The sequence below is a fragment of the Protobothrops mucrosquamatus genome, unplaced genomic scaffold (assembly GCF_001527695.2).
Source record: "Protobothrops mucrosquamatus isolate PMUCROS unplaced genomic scaffold, P.Mucros_1.0 scaffold_233, whole genome shotgun sequence".
Taxonomy (NCBI): domain Eukaryota; kingdom Metazoa; phylum Chordata; class Lepidosauria; order Squamata; family Viperidae; genus Protobothrops; species Protobothrops mucrosquamatus.
The window spans coordinates 113,825-131,654 of NW_015386309.1; the positions used below are offsets into that span (position 1 = coordinate 113,825).

At 34.1% G+C, this 17,830-nt stretch overlaps 1 protein-coding gene across 1 annotated transcript in view; it reads right to left on the minus strand.

Moving 5' to 3' along the window:
* The window catches only part of ARHGAP29 (Rho GTPase activating protein 29), a 48,194-nt gene that overhangs the window by 18,053 nt on the left and 12,311 nt on the right, over positions 1-17,830 (minus strand). Inside the window, exons 3-6 of the mRNA XM_015829268.1 lie at positions 7,149-7,292; positions 1,791-1,887; positions 1,134-1,206; positions 674-734 (exon numbers count right to left, since the gene is read on the minus strand). Coding sequence (XP_015684754.1) covers positions 674-734; positions 1,134-1,206; positions 1,791-1,887; positions 7,149-7,292 — 375 coding nt within the window. The remainder of the gene's footprint in view (positions 1-673; positions 735-1,133; positions 1,207-1,790; positions 1,888-7,148; positions 7,293-17,830) is intronic.

Below are 17,830 nucleotides of genomic sequence, written 5' to 3' on the forward strand. Positions count from 1 at the left end.
AATGGCCTAACAGGAGAAAAATAATATGACCAGCTTAGATTCATTCTAATAGTAACAAACATTTTTAAGATTGGGATGAGAAATATAATAATAATCAGTCCACTGCAAAAGGCAGCTTTACTTGGAACAACTTACATCCTATGATGATAGCTTTAACACTATCAAACAACATCTGCCTATCCCAAGTCCTTGGGAAGGACTCAATAGGTGGATAAAAATGCCAAATCTGGTCTAAACTTAGTGCAATCAACCCTAATAATATGTTCAACTGTGGATGATTTATGATTGTTAAAACATTTAAAAACAAGGAACAATACAAAAAATGCAAAACAGCACAAGAAAAAAGAGCAATGATGATGAAAAGAAATCCAGGGGGGGGAGGGAGAGAAGAAAGGTAGAAAGAGGCATCAGTCATTCTCTCCAAAGGCCTGTGTGAAGAGCCAGATTTTTAAAGTCCTTCAAAATACCAGTAGGCTCACAACCATTTGAATTTGGGAGGGAATTTCATTCATAATTAAATGAGTATTTTAGAACACCAATGATTTTTCTCTAAATTTTTATATTAGTATTCTTATTTACGTAGAAGATCTGTTTATAACATTTTTACTGCCTCTATTACGATTTACCTACAAAAAATGGGGTACACAGTCATCATACATTTAAAAATGCTCACCTGTTGATTGAACACCTTCATTCAATGATATTCCAGAATCCACACAAAGATTTTCAAAAGACTGGCATACAAAAAAATATAACTTATTAATATCAGCTAAAAAAATTGAACACATTATATGCTACTTGATGAACATTGATGGAAGTGAGCATTCACCTTTCTATAAATATTTTTATCCATCACAAAGTTGATATGACAACTCACTTCAATTTCTTACTAGAAATCCAATACCTTAACTACTGTAGTTGAATACAATATCTCAAAAAAGAACAAAAGAACGGGGGTTATATTTTAGAACTAACTAGTTCCAGTTTTGTATAAATTAACTGCCATGGTTTCTACAAAAAGTTAGGTTCCTCTGCAGTTTTTAAGTTTTAGATTGTTCTTGCTCAGTAGCAAGGAAATCTATTTTATCAATCACTGCACAAGGCTAAAACTTTCAAGAACATTTTCAACATACTTGACTTTGCCGAGATACTTGAAGACCCAGTCCTGAGCCACTGTCCACATCTCCCATAAGGAAGTCTGAAACTCTGTCATGGGAGTCAGAATAAAAATTAAATTATGCTTTGGCATACCATACAGGCACAAATGTCTAACAAATATTCAGACCAAATATCATATGGCAAATATGAATCAGCATCTATTTTAAGATAGCCGCAGTATAAAAGATAGCCTTTTAAAAATATATATAATGTTTAACTGCTGAAAACTGCTACGCCTTATGAAATTGATGAACATCAGGTAACTTCAAAATTTGGGCAGTCTGTTCTGTTCTCAATTGTTAGAAAGCAGGACACATAAGGCATTGCTAGAGAAAACAGGCGGAACTCCAGGGTTGCTTCAGAAATCAGAAATGTTAATGGAGAACAGCTGCAAGAAAAGACTGGAAACACTGAAGCAAAGACCTTCAAAGTATAAGAGTATAAAAATTTACTCTTTCTTTTCAATTGCAAGAAAAGCTTGCTATATTAGGAAACATAAAAAAGAAGTAGCATTAGGAAAGGAAAATTACAAACTAAATGAACAACATGGTTGAAGAAACAGATCTTATTAGTGCTTCAGATACGTAGAGTCTAAAGTCTAAAAAACACAATTATATCTTTTTAAAACTTACATGTTGCCAAAAGTGAATGCCAGTAAGTCAATAGAAGAGAATATTTCACTTAATACTTCTCGCTTGTTTTCTTCATTAACTTCCTTAAAGTTCACAGCTAAAAGAGAAAACAAAGAGGCTCTATAAATTAGCAGACTGAAGTTTCATAGTTAAGTAATGCTCTCATATCAGGCCATAGAGTAAGTACTATGTTGTATTTAAACTAAAGAAATAGGGCTAGGGAGTATTTTATTCAGTTTATGCTAGATAATCTTTTTAAAAAGTAAAATAACCTATAACCATATGAAGGACTAAGCCATCCAAACATATCAAAATGATTAGAACCAAATTATATAATATAAAAATTTGTGACCAATTTTTCAGCATATTTAAATTTTGAACAATTATGTGTGTGTATTGGGGTATGTGTGAATCTGGTGCTGAAGATTAATTTTTGTGCTATTGTCTTGATGAAGTAATAAACTCCTACAGATAGAATTTCGCCTCGAAGTTAGAAGTGGAAAAGTATATAATTTTTGTAAACCAGCTGAAAGAAAAGTTTAAATCCTCAGTCAAAGAAGGCAAGTCCTGAGTTGATTTTTTAAAGCCAAGAAATTCATCCACAGATCTGTAATTTTATGTAGTTTGGTATAGTATACAAATATATACAGATGGTAATTGAATGAATACATCAAAACATAGGCACATGGGAAAATATTAATATATATTTATTTTTGACAAGGAAGGAAGCTAAGCACTTCCCTATTCCCCAAACCCCAGAAAACTATCTTACATAATGCTATGTGGATGTGGAATTTGGGATGTCTGAGAAGGGAAGGCTAGCAACTTCCCTGAAAAAAATCTTGCTCATGGCAGTGATTATTCACTGGCACCTATAGAAGCATTTTTTTGCTAAGTTTAATTAATGTTTCCCTGTGTAATGTGATCATTCAGAGTGATACAGAAAGAGAAACAATAGGTTTTTAGTGACTCCTTGAAAAATCATTTTGCCAACTTTATTGGTACTCAAGATTCTGGAAACTAGACTTAGGTCCCTGACAAAAAGAGTAAAAACTGGTCCCAGGGCTATCATTGCTCTTTATTGGCTGAATCAGTTTGTAATATAACCTAAAATTTTTGTTTCTTCGATAAGCAGAAAACATTGTTTCCTGACTATAACTACATTTTAACCTAAACAGTGGCATATGTTATCTTGGATTGTAGAAAAGCTGAACCTGCAAAAGATAAGCAAAATGAAGAATAGAAAAATTTTAAATCCTCTTCAATCAGAGCAGCAGGAAGTTAACTGCAGCAGTCTTAGCATTAGGTCATGCCATTTTTCTTTCCTGAAAAGCTTTGCAGAATATATTCAGAAATTTAGAAAACCAAGAGGCTATACCAGCTCCAGTCTCTGAAAGATTGCCTCTTTCAATAATTTCTCTTCACAAAAGTGCCTTCCCCATTACTCAATCTTCGTATCTCACAGGTATTTAGAAACAGCTTCCATTTAATCTTTTTAAAATCTTTTACAAAATACATTATTTTATTAAGAAACTAATGAAACCCTATTCATTTAAAAAAAACAAATTACAAAAATGTAAATGAGTTTAATTAGAAGTCAGCTACATTTAGAAATTAAGAATAATGTGTGATCTTATTGACAAGTATCTAAACAAAAGCAATAAATTGAGTAACCAGATATTCCATCAGACTACCTTTGCGACAAGGAAAGTTTCTAGTAGGCTGATAGAAATTAACTATCTAATAATATATATAATAATAAACTACTCAATACAGACTTCATTGTTCATGGTGTAAATTAAATGTAAAGTTAGGAGTTTCATCATATACACTCTGCTCTGAAAACTCTCTTCACAAATGATTGAAATATTTAAAACCAATTCTACATTCTATATTCTAAAATTTAACCATGCATTTATAGTCCTACTAAATAGGTTTTGTAAGATAAATTACATATACAATTCCTTTCCTAGAAATGCAAAGCTTGATACTATTATGTAGTTTAAAAAGTTCAGTTAGGTCATCCTGTATGGCATAAAAGAGACAGTACTGTTAATTTGAGGACAACAATTTAATGGCACACAGTAACACTGTAAATTAAGCATGCAAGACACAAACGTATATTTTAATATGTATATTGAAAATATTACTGGAAATTAAAAGAGGAAATAAGGAGGAAAACAATAAAGATAGCAGCAGGAAAAAAATGTACAATTTGAACTGTTTTGAACAATGTTCCCCCCAAGGAAATGCTATCAACCATACCAAACAAAATCTTTTCCTGTTTTAGAAGCATGTCTTTGTTTCTTGTTATGCCCAAATAGCAATGATTTGGAAAATAAGTACTTAGTGATTTAAATATAAATTAATTTCTCCTACCTTATTTCCAAACACTTCTACTCAAAGAACGCTAAAGCCTTCTTTCAACCATTACATACTGATATTACTTATCATCAGCTTTAAACAGTCTTTCCCCAGGACATCCTGGCTGTACACAATAGCGCTGACAACAATTAGTAATACTATTTCCATGTCTGGAAATGGCAGCTTCTATACAGCTACTCTTTCAAGTCAGCGTGCAACATAATGGAGATGGGAAAAATTAATGTAAACATTTGGTTCAAAAAGCACTACTATTAAAAACTGAAACCATCATCCCTGGATTTATAACAACATAAATTAGTAGTCTAATAAAATATTAATTGTAACTTGAATGATACATATATATTTATTTAAAATTTAATATTTTGAAGATTTCTTTTTACTACTTGCTAACAATTACATCTTATTTCTCTTATTTTACAACTTTTAGAGCTGCACATTTTGTAGCTCTAGGTAGTATTACATTTTCCCCTCCTGTCTCCCCCAATAATTCCATACGACAGAATATGTTTGGGGGAAAAAGCAGGTACAGATGGAGAATAATAAAAAGGAATATAGGAATATGTTTTTTAAAAACCTCAAACCTCATATTATTCCTTGAAGGCTCTTTGCCTTCAAGTTAAGGCACTGGAATTTAATTTTATGATTTTTAAGCCTTAAATTTTATGCCAGAATGCTGAAATGTTTACTTCCTTCTAATATGTGAAGTAAATGTTCTCGTTCCTGACCATTAAATAATTCTTCCAGGATATGCTCCATTTTACATAGTAATAACATGCATGCCAATGTACACTTAGAAATCCAATCTGAAACACTTCCATGTGATCTACTGGTACTTATTTTTTCCTTCACCTATTTTATACATGCAAATGTTAATGATGGCAGGGAGTGCAAAATAATGAAAATATGATGGGATAAACTAAATGCCCAATGTAGTAATTTTATCACAAATTGTGATAATGGTATAAGATCATAAGATTGATTGAATATGATTAATAATAATTAATATAATAACATTATAAATAAACCCAATACAATTACTCAGTCACTGGAAATGCAATGGAATATATATTTTGTAGTAATAAATAAATAAAATGAAAAAGATTGTTATCTACAACAAATGCCCCTCTGTGAACATACTGATTCTCTGCTGTCACAGAGAAATATATGAAAGCAATGAAGTCTATATTGAACAGTTTATTATAATATATATTAGACAGGTAATAAACAGAAAGCTTGCCTCCAAAAGACTGGAGTTTAGTTTAGTAAGGTGAGTCAAGACTTTGTTGAGAGGAAAATCTGTATACTAAAATTTTGAGCAAATAAAAACAGTAAAGCATTTGATATAGATGGCTCTTGATTAACAACCACTCATGCAACAACTGTTCAAACTTTTGACAGCACTGAACAAATGGTACTTAAGGGCAAATCCATAAAGTTCCAGCTGTTGCAGTACCCTTGTGATCACAATTTGTGATCTTCTCTGCTGGCTTCCCACAAGCAAAGTCAATGGGAAAGTCAGAAGGAAGTCACGGTCATGTAAGGTTCTTGCTTAATGATTCATTCAACAATGTAATTGGGGACTCTTGGAACTGCCATCACTAAGCAGCACAGTTACACGATATTATTACCTAGTAATGAAATTCTGGTCCCAATTGCCATAGTTAAGTGAGGACTGCATTGTACTGAATTACAAAGATAAGAGTTTAGTAGCTTGTACATGTAGCAATGGAAAATGTCCACTGCCTGCTTAAACCATGGAACCCTACTTCTTTTTTTTAGTTTGTATTGTTGCAATTGTAATTTTAAATTCTAATTTAATTCTTCAAATCAATAATATTTACGTCACTAATATATCAATTGAATCAAATACAGTTAGACATACTTCAAGTTAATATAATATTGATTACAAATTGTAGCAAAAAACATAGTTTAGTTGTTCCATTAAAGACTTAGCTGCAGAATTATTCCAGTGGCATAATGATTACATACAGCAGCGGTTCCCAACCTTTTCTATACCCCGCACCCCTAGAACGCTTCTGATATATTCTCGCACCCCTTACAAAAGTTCGAAAGAACGGCAACAAATTATGCATATACACTATAATTTTGAAAACCCAAATTTTCACACCCCCTGGAATATCATCTTGCACCCCCGGTTGGGAACCTCTGACGTACAGGAACAGAACTAAGACTCAGCATCAAGTCTACTTTCAGTCATGAGAGTTCATTCAGTGATTTTGGGCCAGTTATTATCTCTCATCCTATAGTGTTATTACTGTGAAGGGAAAATCTGAGAAGGAGTGTTGTATATGCTGCCTTGAGCTTATGGAGAAGAAAGACAGGACATAAATCTCGCAAATAATAGTGGTAGCAATCTCCGCTGCCCAAAAAGTTTTTGAGCAAGCTGTATTTTGCAATTCAAGTATAATACAGGAGACCTACAACAAAATTAAGAACATGAGCCATGAAGAAAGATATCTGTAGAATTTGGAGGTTTTATCAGTTGCCATTCCCCTCTTTCCTCCCCCCCCCATTTCAGATAACTATGGCTATGGTATCCTGATTAAAAAGTAAATTCATATATGAGTATTATAATATGATATTTGTAAGATTATTTCCCCTAAATTTCAGTTTTAAATATGCAGTATAGAAAATAATGTTGTTCTGTGTCATGGGATGGTTATTCAATTTCTGAAAAAAATATTATACCTTAAATACTTTAGCTATTTCCACCCCCACATACACCAATTGCTGAATTATCAAGTGGAAAGAAAACAACCACATGAGTATCTAATAAATTCAGAAGTGCACAACAGAGAATGTTAATAACTTAATCCATTATTTTTTTTAAAAAATCAGCATTTAACTATTGAGGAAGAATTTCAATATGTGTTAATTGATGCTATATTTAAAAGAAACTTTTCCAATCCCAATTTACAGTCACAATAAAATAATTGCATCATTTTTTCTTACCTTTGACTTTTGCAATGACTGTACCTGCAGCACTTAGAACATCAACTGAATTAAGATTCGGGTGTTTGTTAATTATTGCCTTTAATACACGAAGCACCTCACCCAAACGTTCATGAACAACCTGATGGAGACATTCTTGGTTTTCTGGAAAGAAAATGTTATAGTATAATATATAAGTTTATAGTATAATAGATAAGCAGTATCCACATAAAGTGCTGCAAATATGATTTCCCTTGTTATCTGGGCTTAGTCACATGGAAGGCTTACAGGAGCTATTTTAAGAGTATAAACTAGTTCATACTGTCAAAGAAAGTATGGTAGGAAAGTATGATGATAGGAGTTACAGCATTTAAAAACTGAGAGTAAACTTCCAGGAAAAACTATCAATAAATAATTAGACCATGACCGTACTTTTCAATGGATGTTCACAGAGACACCCTTGCCCCCATGTAGCAATGGAACAGGCCTATTGCCTGCACAAACAGGCATTCTGAAGAAGCCATGGAAGCATTAAAATGTTGCCCCTTGAGAGCAGACAATATTCCTTCCAACTATGTTAATCTTGATGTAGTTAAAACTACAAAAAGTGCAGAAACAAAGAACTTATCTAGCCACTATGCGCCATAGTTACCGAGACTCTGGGAAATGTCAGATGTTCCACTATGGATTTTCTCTCTTCTCCAAATTAAAAGCATTTTTAGTTATAATCATTCAGCAAAAAAAAAAGATATTCAAATGGAATCCATTTTATTCTCATTAAATCAAAGAGAATTAAAGTCTTCTATTTCTTCACCTAGATTAATTTATTTCTTCCATAGCCAACCTTCTGTGATTCAAGAGCTGCACTCAAAATATGAACTTGACCAGAAAGAAATCAGCAAGCTGTTAATCAATAAAAACACCCTACCCAAAATATAAATTAAAATTTTATGACATAAATGTATGAAGAAGCACAATATTTTTCCTCCAGAAGTGTTCAGTCAAGTACTTTTAAATGATCCTAAAGCCTGTGAAGAAACAATACTACTCTTTTCATATAACTATTGCCCAATTTGCTTTTTCTGAAATTGAAATATACAGGACAATTCATTTAAGTGCTTGGACTACTTTAATATTACGTGGAGCATTTGACAAGAAAATGGTACAATTTAGCAATAGGTCAGTTTCATATTTTTCTGAAACATTTATAAAGTTTGCTTATTAAACCTTATATAGTATTCCAAATTTTTTCATATATCAACTTATTTTACTTAAACCTAACACTTTCATATGAAACTGTTTCTACGTTACTTTAGAGGCAATAAGGACAGAATTTGGATCACATGCAGTCTGTGGGTTGTCCACCCATGATTTTATTACAACTCTATACCTATAGTACAACGCACATGTATTTACGAAAGAAATGTGTTTGCACATGGATATATATCCATTTGCAAACATTAAAACTGGATTATTGCCAAAGGGCAAATTACATGAAATTCAAAATATCAAGATGATTCCAGGCAAGCAAGAATTGTCCATGAGAATGGAAGAAGCCAATTATTAAAACATCATCATAGTCACAAATATTCTATAAAAGTACTTTATATTCAATTTCAGAGACCAATTTTATGAAATAAAAATATCCATGAATAGGTAACACTCAAAATCTTTAAATGTTTTGGGTAATCCCCAAATATCACAGTCTGCATAGCCAATGGCAAGGGATTAGAGGAGTTATATTTCAAAACATCAGGAAATAATGAGTTTGCTAGTTCTTAAAAGAGGCATGCAATATGACTTGCTCCTAGCCTATTAGTGGAACATATTTTTTACACCAAAGAAACATCATGCATCTTCAGTGAAAGAAATCAGCCAATAAGAGATGATAAAACCTCTGCCTATCTGCAGAACTGCTACAAGTCATAATTTACAATATAGGTAGTCTTCGACTTATGACCACAATTGAACCCAAAAGTTCTGTTACTGAGACATTTAAGTGAATTTTGCCCCATTTTACGACCTTTCTTGCCACAGTTGTTAAGTGGATCACTACAATTGTTAAGTTAGAAACACAGTTGTTAAGTAAATCTAGCTTTCCCATTGACTTTGCTTGTNGCACATGACCTCAGGACACTGCAACTGTCCTAAATAGGAGTCAGTTGCCAAGCATCTGAATTTTGATCACATGACCAAGGGGATGCTGCAATGGTCATAAGTTTGAAAAATGGCCATAACTCATTTTTTTTCAGTTGTAATTTTGAACACTCACAGCACTGAAAAGGTAACTTCAGAAAGTTATCTTTCAGTACTAAAATCTAGTTTGTTTAATTATGTCCATATATTATTTCACAAAATATTTAAATTTTATCAGAGCTCCATGTATGAAAGATAAAAACAATCTACATCCTGACAGAATGCAACCCCAGTATGTATATAAAATTTTTCTCATGACCTACTGTAATTTAGTGTCTAATTTACTGTATATGTCACAAAAGACAGGAAAGAACATGATCTGTTTTACTAAAACTTCATTTCTATCAATGTAGCAGAAGCTGAAATATATTCTCATTTATTGTTTTCTATGTTTTACAGAATTTATACATTCAAAATATCTAAAATGTAGCATCAACATGATGATCACACTATGTTAAACAGAAAGAGCTCAGATGTGTTTATTTAATTTCATATAGGGTAAAACAAAGTTAAGTACTCAGATGTGTACTTAATTTCATATAATAACAGTTCACTTGAATACTGAAGGGTTTTAACAGAAATTATCAAATTAAGCTCTCTCCTATATGTTAATCTGAAGACACAGCAGCAGTACAAACTGGTACCAAAACTTTTTCAGTAGCAATCCTGGTTTAATGCTATATCCCAGTGGTGGCGAACCTATGGCACGTGTGCCAGAGGCGGCACTCAGATCCCTTTCTGTGGGCACACGCGCCATGCCCGAGATGGCAACCGTCCCTCTTTAACCAGCTGCCTGCTAACTCGCCGAGGTCCCACATGGCCGGATGCATCCCAGCACGGCTGGTTTCCCTCCCCCCATCCCATCCCTCCTGGCTTCGCATGCTCTCCTTTTCCTGGGTACCACCCACTGCATCGCCTCCTCAGCTGTCGGCCGTCCGTCCAGCTCAAAGGCAGCTTCTCTGAACTGCTGGCGGTAGAGTGCGCCGGTCGAGGGGCTGGCAGGCTGTGGCTGCTGACAGACACTGTCAGCCCCCTTGCGCTCGCTGACCTATGTGTGCGGGGGCCGATGGTGTCAGGCAGCAGCCACCCCGGCCCCTGCCTTGCCTTGCCCTGCGACAATGGCACCCCCACCCTGCCTCGCCCCACCCCGCAGGACGAGCCTCCTGCCCACTGCCCCACCTGCCAGACACCTCCTGGATCTCCCCCAACCCTGCCCGATCCCCACAGGCGTTCCTCCCCACAAGCAACACCAAGGTGACCATGCCCACCTTGGCCACACCCACCCAGTCTGCCATGACCACCACAGCCCTGCCGACCCAGTGGGCCACGCCCACCTGGCACCCGGCAATAAATAAGTGGGTTTTGGGTTGCAGTTTGGGCACTCGGTCTCTAAAAGGTTCGCTATCACTGCTATATCCTAATCCTCACTTCATTTCATGGATATCTTTTCCTATTTTAACACACTTCCATCTTTCCTGGAATATCACTTTTTACTCAATCATTTATTTCAATGGAGGAACTGTATTTCTTTAAATGATCCAGTCCAGCTTGACCTACTCTAAAGTAGCCTTATCTGACCCAGTCTTGAAAAAGGGAACTTAATCTTCCATTGTCTAGTAAAGCAAAGATTTTGTTTTTTACCAGAATGGGATGAAAGCCAGTAACAACATTATAAACACATCAAACAATTAAAATTGATGCAGATTATTTTAAACTTCTTTAAAATCTGCTTTAAAGTGTTGTGGCATTTTAAAAAGAGGAAAAAGTATTACTAATTAAGCTATAGGCTTTAATCATAATTTCCCAGAACAAACATTAACAATCAATTATAAAAGTCAATTCACAGGAACTATGAACCACAGCAATACCAATTGGGGTGACAGTCTTACAACATTTATGTTCTCATTTAGTTATAACCAATGCCAATTTCTTCAGTACTACCAGCTTTCCTTAAAGAAACTGTGTCCTCATTCATAAAAACGCTATCAAGCAAACCTTACACTTGTGATAAACCACTGTTAACTCCTTTTTCTCTTCTGCAAATCAAGTACCATCATCAAGCAAGTGAAGGAAGTTTAAGTATTTAGGAGTTATCTACCAATCATCTTCAACATGGAAAAATTTAATAAAAGACACTATCTTAGGTACCTTTTTTGTAATCAATTTTCAGTTACCTCCCAAAAATTTGCAAAATTTTATCAATAGCTAATAGAAACTGTTGAATGCCCCTTCCGATAACAGTTTCAGACCCATTCACTTACACTCTCTCTAAATGTGTTTTTTGTGTGTTCTGTTTTATGTATTTTTAATTATTGGTCTGAGACTGTAAATAAACAAACAAATCATGTACATACAAAATCCACCAACATATTACCTTAATTTGCAAGCTCCTGCACCAGTAAAGCTCTTTAAGGCAAAGGTCCTAAGCCTAATGCTTTATGGTGCATCAGTCTGTCTGTATAAAGACTTAAGAGCATTAGACATTGCCCATAAAAAAATATGTAAGAGTGATGCTTTATCTCACTTGTGTTCTAAATATTTCCACAAATTTAAAACAGGTCTCCCTTTTATAGAGGCACTGTACGACTTTATAAATTAAGATACCAGGAATGTTTCTTGTACTCTTACTGCTTATGGACAAGCTAACTTCCTCAGACAAAAATAACACAGAGAAAGCTTTAAATTATTGTAGTTTTTCGCTCCATGTTTAATTCTACAAAATGTCACTGGAATAAAGCAGTATACACCCAATTCCAATCTGCAGAGAGAATTTTGGTCCATACTCTTATAAGGATGCTCTTCGCAAAATGTTATTTATATTAGGCTGCTACTTTATTAATCTTCTGTCTATTCCACAAATAATTAACCAGTGGAACAACCTGCCTCCAGAAGTGGTGAATGCTCCAACACTGGAAGTTTTTAAGAAGAGACTGGACAGCCATTTGTCTGAAATGGTATAGGGTTTCCTGCCTGAGCAGGGGGTTGGACTAGATGACCTCCAAGGTCCCTTCCAACTTTATTATTATTATTATTATTATTATTATTATTATTATTATTATTATTATTATTATTATTATGTTTTTCCACAATAGACATAATGATACACTATCTACAAATCTGGAGGGCAGATATAATAATGCCACTCTGAAAGACCATATTTGTTCCTGTTTAAAAGGATCAGTCATCAATACCACATGTCTTAGTGAATTGTTTCAGGTATCAATCTTTGAATTAAAGGCTTTTCAACTTCATTTTAGAAGGATTATCAAATGGCAATGGATCGTATTAAAAACCTGTCAAGAAATATTTTTTTCTAGCTCCATCCATAGATGTCGAAGGTTGCTCTCCTTTTGCTTCTATTTTTTGTGAACAATATAATTTAACTATTTTCTAATTTTAAACATATAATTTCTGAATGGAAGCACCAACATCTGAAGGCAGTCTGTTCCATTGGTTGATTATTCTCACTGTCAGGAAATTTCTCATTTCCAGGTTGAATCTCTCTTTGATCAGTTTCCACCCGTTATTCCTTATCTGGCCTTCAGGTGCTTTGGAAAATAGGATGACCTCCCTCCTCTCTGTGACAGCCCCTCAAATATTGGAACACTGCTATCATGTCTCCCCTGGTCCTTCTCTTCGCTAGACTAGCCATGCCCAGTTCCTGTAATCGTTCTTCATATGTTTTGGCCTCCAGTCCCCTAATCATCTTTGTTGCTCTTCTCTGCACTTTTTCTGGAATCTCAACATCTTTTTTATAGTGTGGGGACCAAAACTGGTTCCAGTATTCTAGGTGTGGTCTTACTAAGGCTTTATAGAGTGGTGATCTTGACTGAATCCCTCTGTTAATGCAATTTAGGATTGCATTGGCTTTTTTGGCTGCTGCTGCACACTGTTGGCTCATATTTAATTGATTGTCCACTAAGACTCCCAAGATCCCTCTCACAGTTGCTGCTATTAAGCATGGTTTCACCCAATCTATATGTGTACTTTTGGTTTTTCTTGCCTAAGTGTAAGAGTTTACTTTTCTCTACATTGAATTTCATTTTGTTAGCTAGGGCCCAGTGTTCAGGTCTGTCTGGATCTTGAGCCTATCATCTAGGGCAGGGGTAGGCAACCTTGGCTCTTTTATGACTCGTGGACTTCAACTCCCATACTGGCTCAGGAATTCTGGGAGTTGAAGTCCACGAGTCATAAAAGAGCCAAGGTTGCCTACCTCTGATCTAGGGTGTTGGCTATTCCTGCCAGCTTAGTATCATCTGCAAATTTGATACATTCCCGTTGTATTCCCTCATCTAGATCGTTTATGAGCCTCATCTAGGTCATTTATATTTTAGGCTGTTTATATAAAAAAAATTCTGATGTTTTTTCAATTTCCAACCATTTTTAAACAGTATCAAACAGAATGCAACACTGAAATCTATCTTATCAAGAATCCATGCAACAATTCCCAGAAATGTTACTCCCATTAATGCTATCTGAATATGCTATATATTGGAGTTTCATTTAACAGCTTTGAACAGTTGGTTCATGGTTACTATATTTTTCACTGTGAATGCTAAATTTCTCAGAATCACAACAGGAAGCACACAAGAATTGATAAATATATTACAAAATATTTTGAGGCTAAAACACTAAGCCTCTAAGGCATCCCATTCTGCAATTTGAACAAGGTGTTCTAACCTCAGTCAAAATTGAGTGATACAGCCTCACGATTGACTGGAGCACTGTTTTGTCGTGACTGGTTCTAGTTTTGAAAAGATTCAAAAGATTCATTAATCTTCCCTACTGTTTTTCAGCGATCAATGTTATGAGAATTGCAGACAGTGCAACAATACCCTTTTGTGAAAAATATATTGCATTATAAAAGATTACATACAGGTATTTGGAATTAGGCTGGAAAGCATAAGTCTTTCTGACTGTTTAAAAATGAATGGCCTCTGACCTCCCTCTGCCCATACTGAAGAAACAAAATTAAAAAGTAGTGCTATATTGTAGCAGCACTCATTCCCATCAAGTTGTTTAAGGAAACTCATAATGAACTTAGATAAGATCACTTCACAGGTATCTTGCTTCATCTAATATAGCCACAGAATCAGTCTAAAGCAATCAAACAAACAAACAAACAAACTCACTCTAATTCAGAATTTGACTGAATCTACTCTTCATCCATATTGTATTTTGAGTCTTTCAAATTTTGAAGATATAAAAAAATCAGAATGGACTACAACAATTAGTTTTTGGGAAACAAAATTCATAACTGAATAATTCCAAAATATTACTATGGAAGCAAATGATAAGTCATGAGCTTATCATTTTCAAAATATTATTATGGAAGCAAATAAAAGCCATGAGCTTATCATTTCAAGCCAAGATCAAAGAGAAAATTCCCAGAAAATTCCAAATTAAGTATAATATATAGAAGATCAAAAGTTTCCAATGTCATAAATGTTTATGCCAGGACTTATTTTCTCAAGTGATGACCTGTACACTACATTCTCATTTACTTTGAAATTATTTAATGAGCACCACAAAATTAACACATTCCTATAAGTCATGGATAAGCAGATGTGTTCATCTACTGCAGTGGTTCCTAACCTTTTCTTTACCCCGCACCCCTAGAACACTTCTGATATATTCTCGCACCCCTTACAAAAGTTCAAAATAACGGCAACAAATTATGCACATACACTATAATTTTGAAAACACAAGTTTTCGCACCCCCTGGAATGTCAGTTGGGAACCCCCTGATCTACTGCAAAGTAAAGTTCAATTTGCCTACAATTATATCACTCCTCATTTCTTATTACAGTGGTCAATTTCATTATATTCCATTTCTGCCTATCCCAATGCTACAAATAACATTTTTCATCCCTCCTATACACAGAAGATACATTGCAAAAAAAAAAAAGATTTTATGTAAAATGCATGTAATTATGTAAAATGCTTTTTTTCAGATCAAATTTCAGATTAAATTATACAGTTTTAAAAATTAATCATTTTTTTCATTTTTAAATATGTAAAGGCATCAAGCAAAGGCTCAAAACTACTAATATGAATGTGCCTTAGATAGGTCAACACACACAAACTGCAACACATCAAAATCATTACTATTTCCAAAGCATGTTATCTTCTGCTTTATTTCTAACCTTCAAAAGAAGGTATACCCACTTATTTAATAAAACAAGAGCATACATAAGATGGATTACAAAACTATTTTAGAACATTAAAATGTAAAATACGGAACGTCTTTCAAAATCAATCTAAGAACTGAAGAAATTCAGTGAGCACAATAATCTGGTTAAGGAAGAAAGCCAGAATTGCAATGAAGATTAAATGGAATAGTTAAAAAAGAAAGATCTGAAAAAAGACAAAAATATCAGAAGTGTAGAGAGAAATATCTCATTAGTTTACTAAGTCATTTCTAAAATTATCCTCAAAGACAAATCAACAGAGAAATCAAGGAACGTTCATGCCTACTCCTAAGACCAAAGACAAAATAATTGTTCCCATTACTTCAAGATCAGTTATTTAGTAAAAACTTTAAGAAAAATTCCTTCAAATAAAAATCCAAAAGTAATTTAAATCTGCTGTTTCCATATTGTAAAATACTAGATAAATATTGGTTATTATTTAATATTTAATATATAACATATAAATATTAAATAGATTTAAAAATCAATAAAAAGTAATTTATGATAAACTCTGAATTCTTTTTGATGTTCATGTTTATTATTTCAGCTGTTTAGTCACAAGCTCTGGTAATAACTCAGTATCTAAGCCCACATTTGCTCCTTCTGTTGCCAAATGTGTGTGTGTGTGTGTGATTAAAACAAAGGAAATGCTATATAAGAGCAAGTCCTGACAAATGAAATATATGAAATATATCCAGAAGTACAAAGAAATGTTGGAAAAAATGAGAAAAAACATGAGCCAAAGGGAATTACGATGCTCAATAAGAAAGAAGAAAACAAAAATAAGTGAAAAACAGAAGTGGGATGAAGAACGGAACTTAAGAAGTAAACAAGATATAAGATTGAGGAAGAACTGAAGTGCATGCAAGCAAGAAACACTTAATTTTGTTGTTTAGATGTGCAACCATTTTATGATCATTTCTCAAGGATTCTGTTCTTATAAACTCATATAGCCAATTTGTCTTCTCTTTTTTAAGTGACTTCAATTTTTCTAAACATTTTTTCGTTTTACTATTTTTGGTGCTACTGAATTTTTATTGTATTAATAAAAGTTTATTTGACATTGATATTAAGGTTGTTGGGGGACATTTCAATAAGCTCTTTGATCCCTGGAAATGAGGAAGACTTAAGGAACCTCTTCTTGAAATAATACTGAGTATCAGCCCAATAAAAGATACAAATTTGAGATAGCAATTAACTCTACCTTTCTAGACTCAAAACATTGGTGACATTAGCCAAGAAAACAAATCCTTGCCAGTTAGGAAAAAGGTTATAGCAAACCTTGACAAAATATCAAAGAACAAAAACATTATGTGCATTATGAATTTATTAAGTATATGGTTTTTCCAGTTGTAACATATGGCTGTGAAAGCTGGACCGTCAAGAGTGAACATTTTGCTGCCGGCTCCACACATTAATCTTTCAATTATAATTTAGGATTTGTGTTCTCCACTTCTAGAAAATTTGCTAAATTTCCAAAAGGTTGCTGAATTTCCAAAATTTCTGTGGAAGCATTCTGAAGTCTGAAAACTCATGACTAAACTTTACAATATGAAATACTGGGATGGTTTAGTCTTTCGTATTATGTACAGTCTTAACTTGGTAAGGCAAACTTCCCTATGTGTCAAGCTCAACTCCTAGTGACTTTATATATGTCCTATAGGTCGCTGATTTACAACACCATTCCAAAGTTCCAATGGCTGCCCTCCCCTGCAGTCACATGACATTTCAGAAAGTTAGCAACCACCCTGCGTTTACAGCCATTTGCAGTCAAGTGACTCAATTTATGCCATTTTTGCTGAAAAAGCAGTTTACTTTGGTTAAGACCACAGATCCACTTAACCACCACTACAAAAAAGGATCATACAATCAAATCAGTCATGTCATGAAGTGCTTTACAATTGTCATGTCTTACAATCCTAATGGGCAGGATCCATTGCAGTCGCAAGTTCAGGACTACCTATATATTTTGTTAGCAATAATATAAAAGTATTGTATACTGAGACTTTTTCAACTTCCCAATGTAACCTTGGATTCACTTGTGGTCTCCCATCCAAGTACTGTCCAGACAAGATCACTTAACTGCTGCCATTTGCTGAGACATCTTAAATCACTATTTCTAAAGACAGTGAGGGAGAAAAAACTGTTTCGCAATTGTGTAGAACATCACAACAGCCTAAGTCTTAAACAAACATGTCATTGTCACAAAGAAAACTTCAGGAAGTGGACTGATCTTGCAGGAAATGTTTATGAAACTTTGCTTCTCTAATCCTTTACTTTGCTGTAAATGTTGACTGCTGAAATGTTTACTTATGT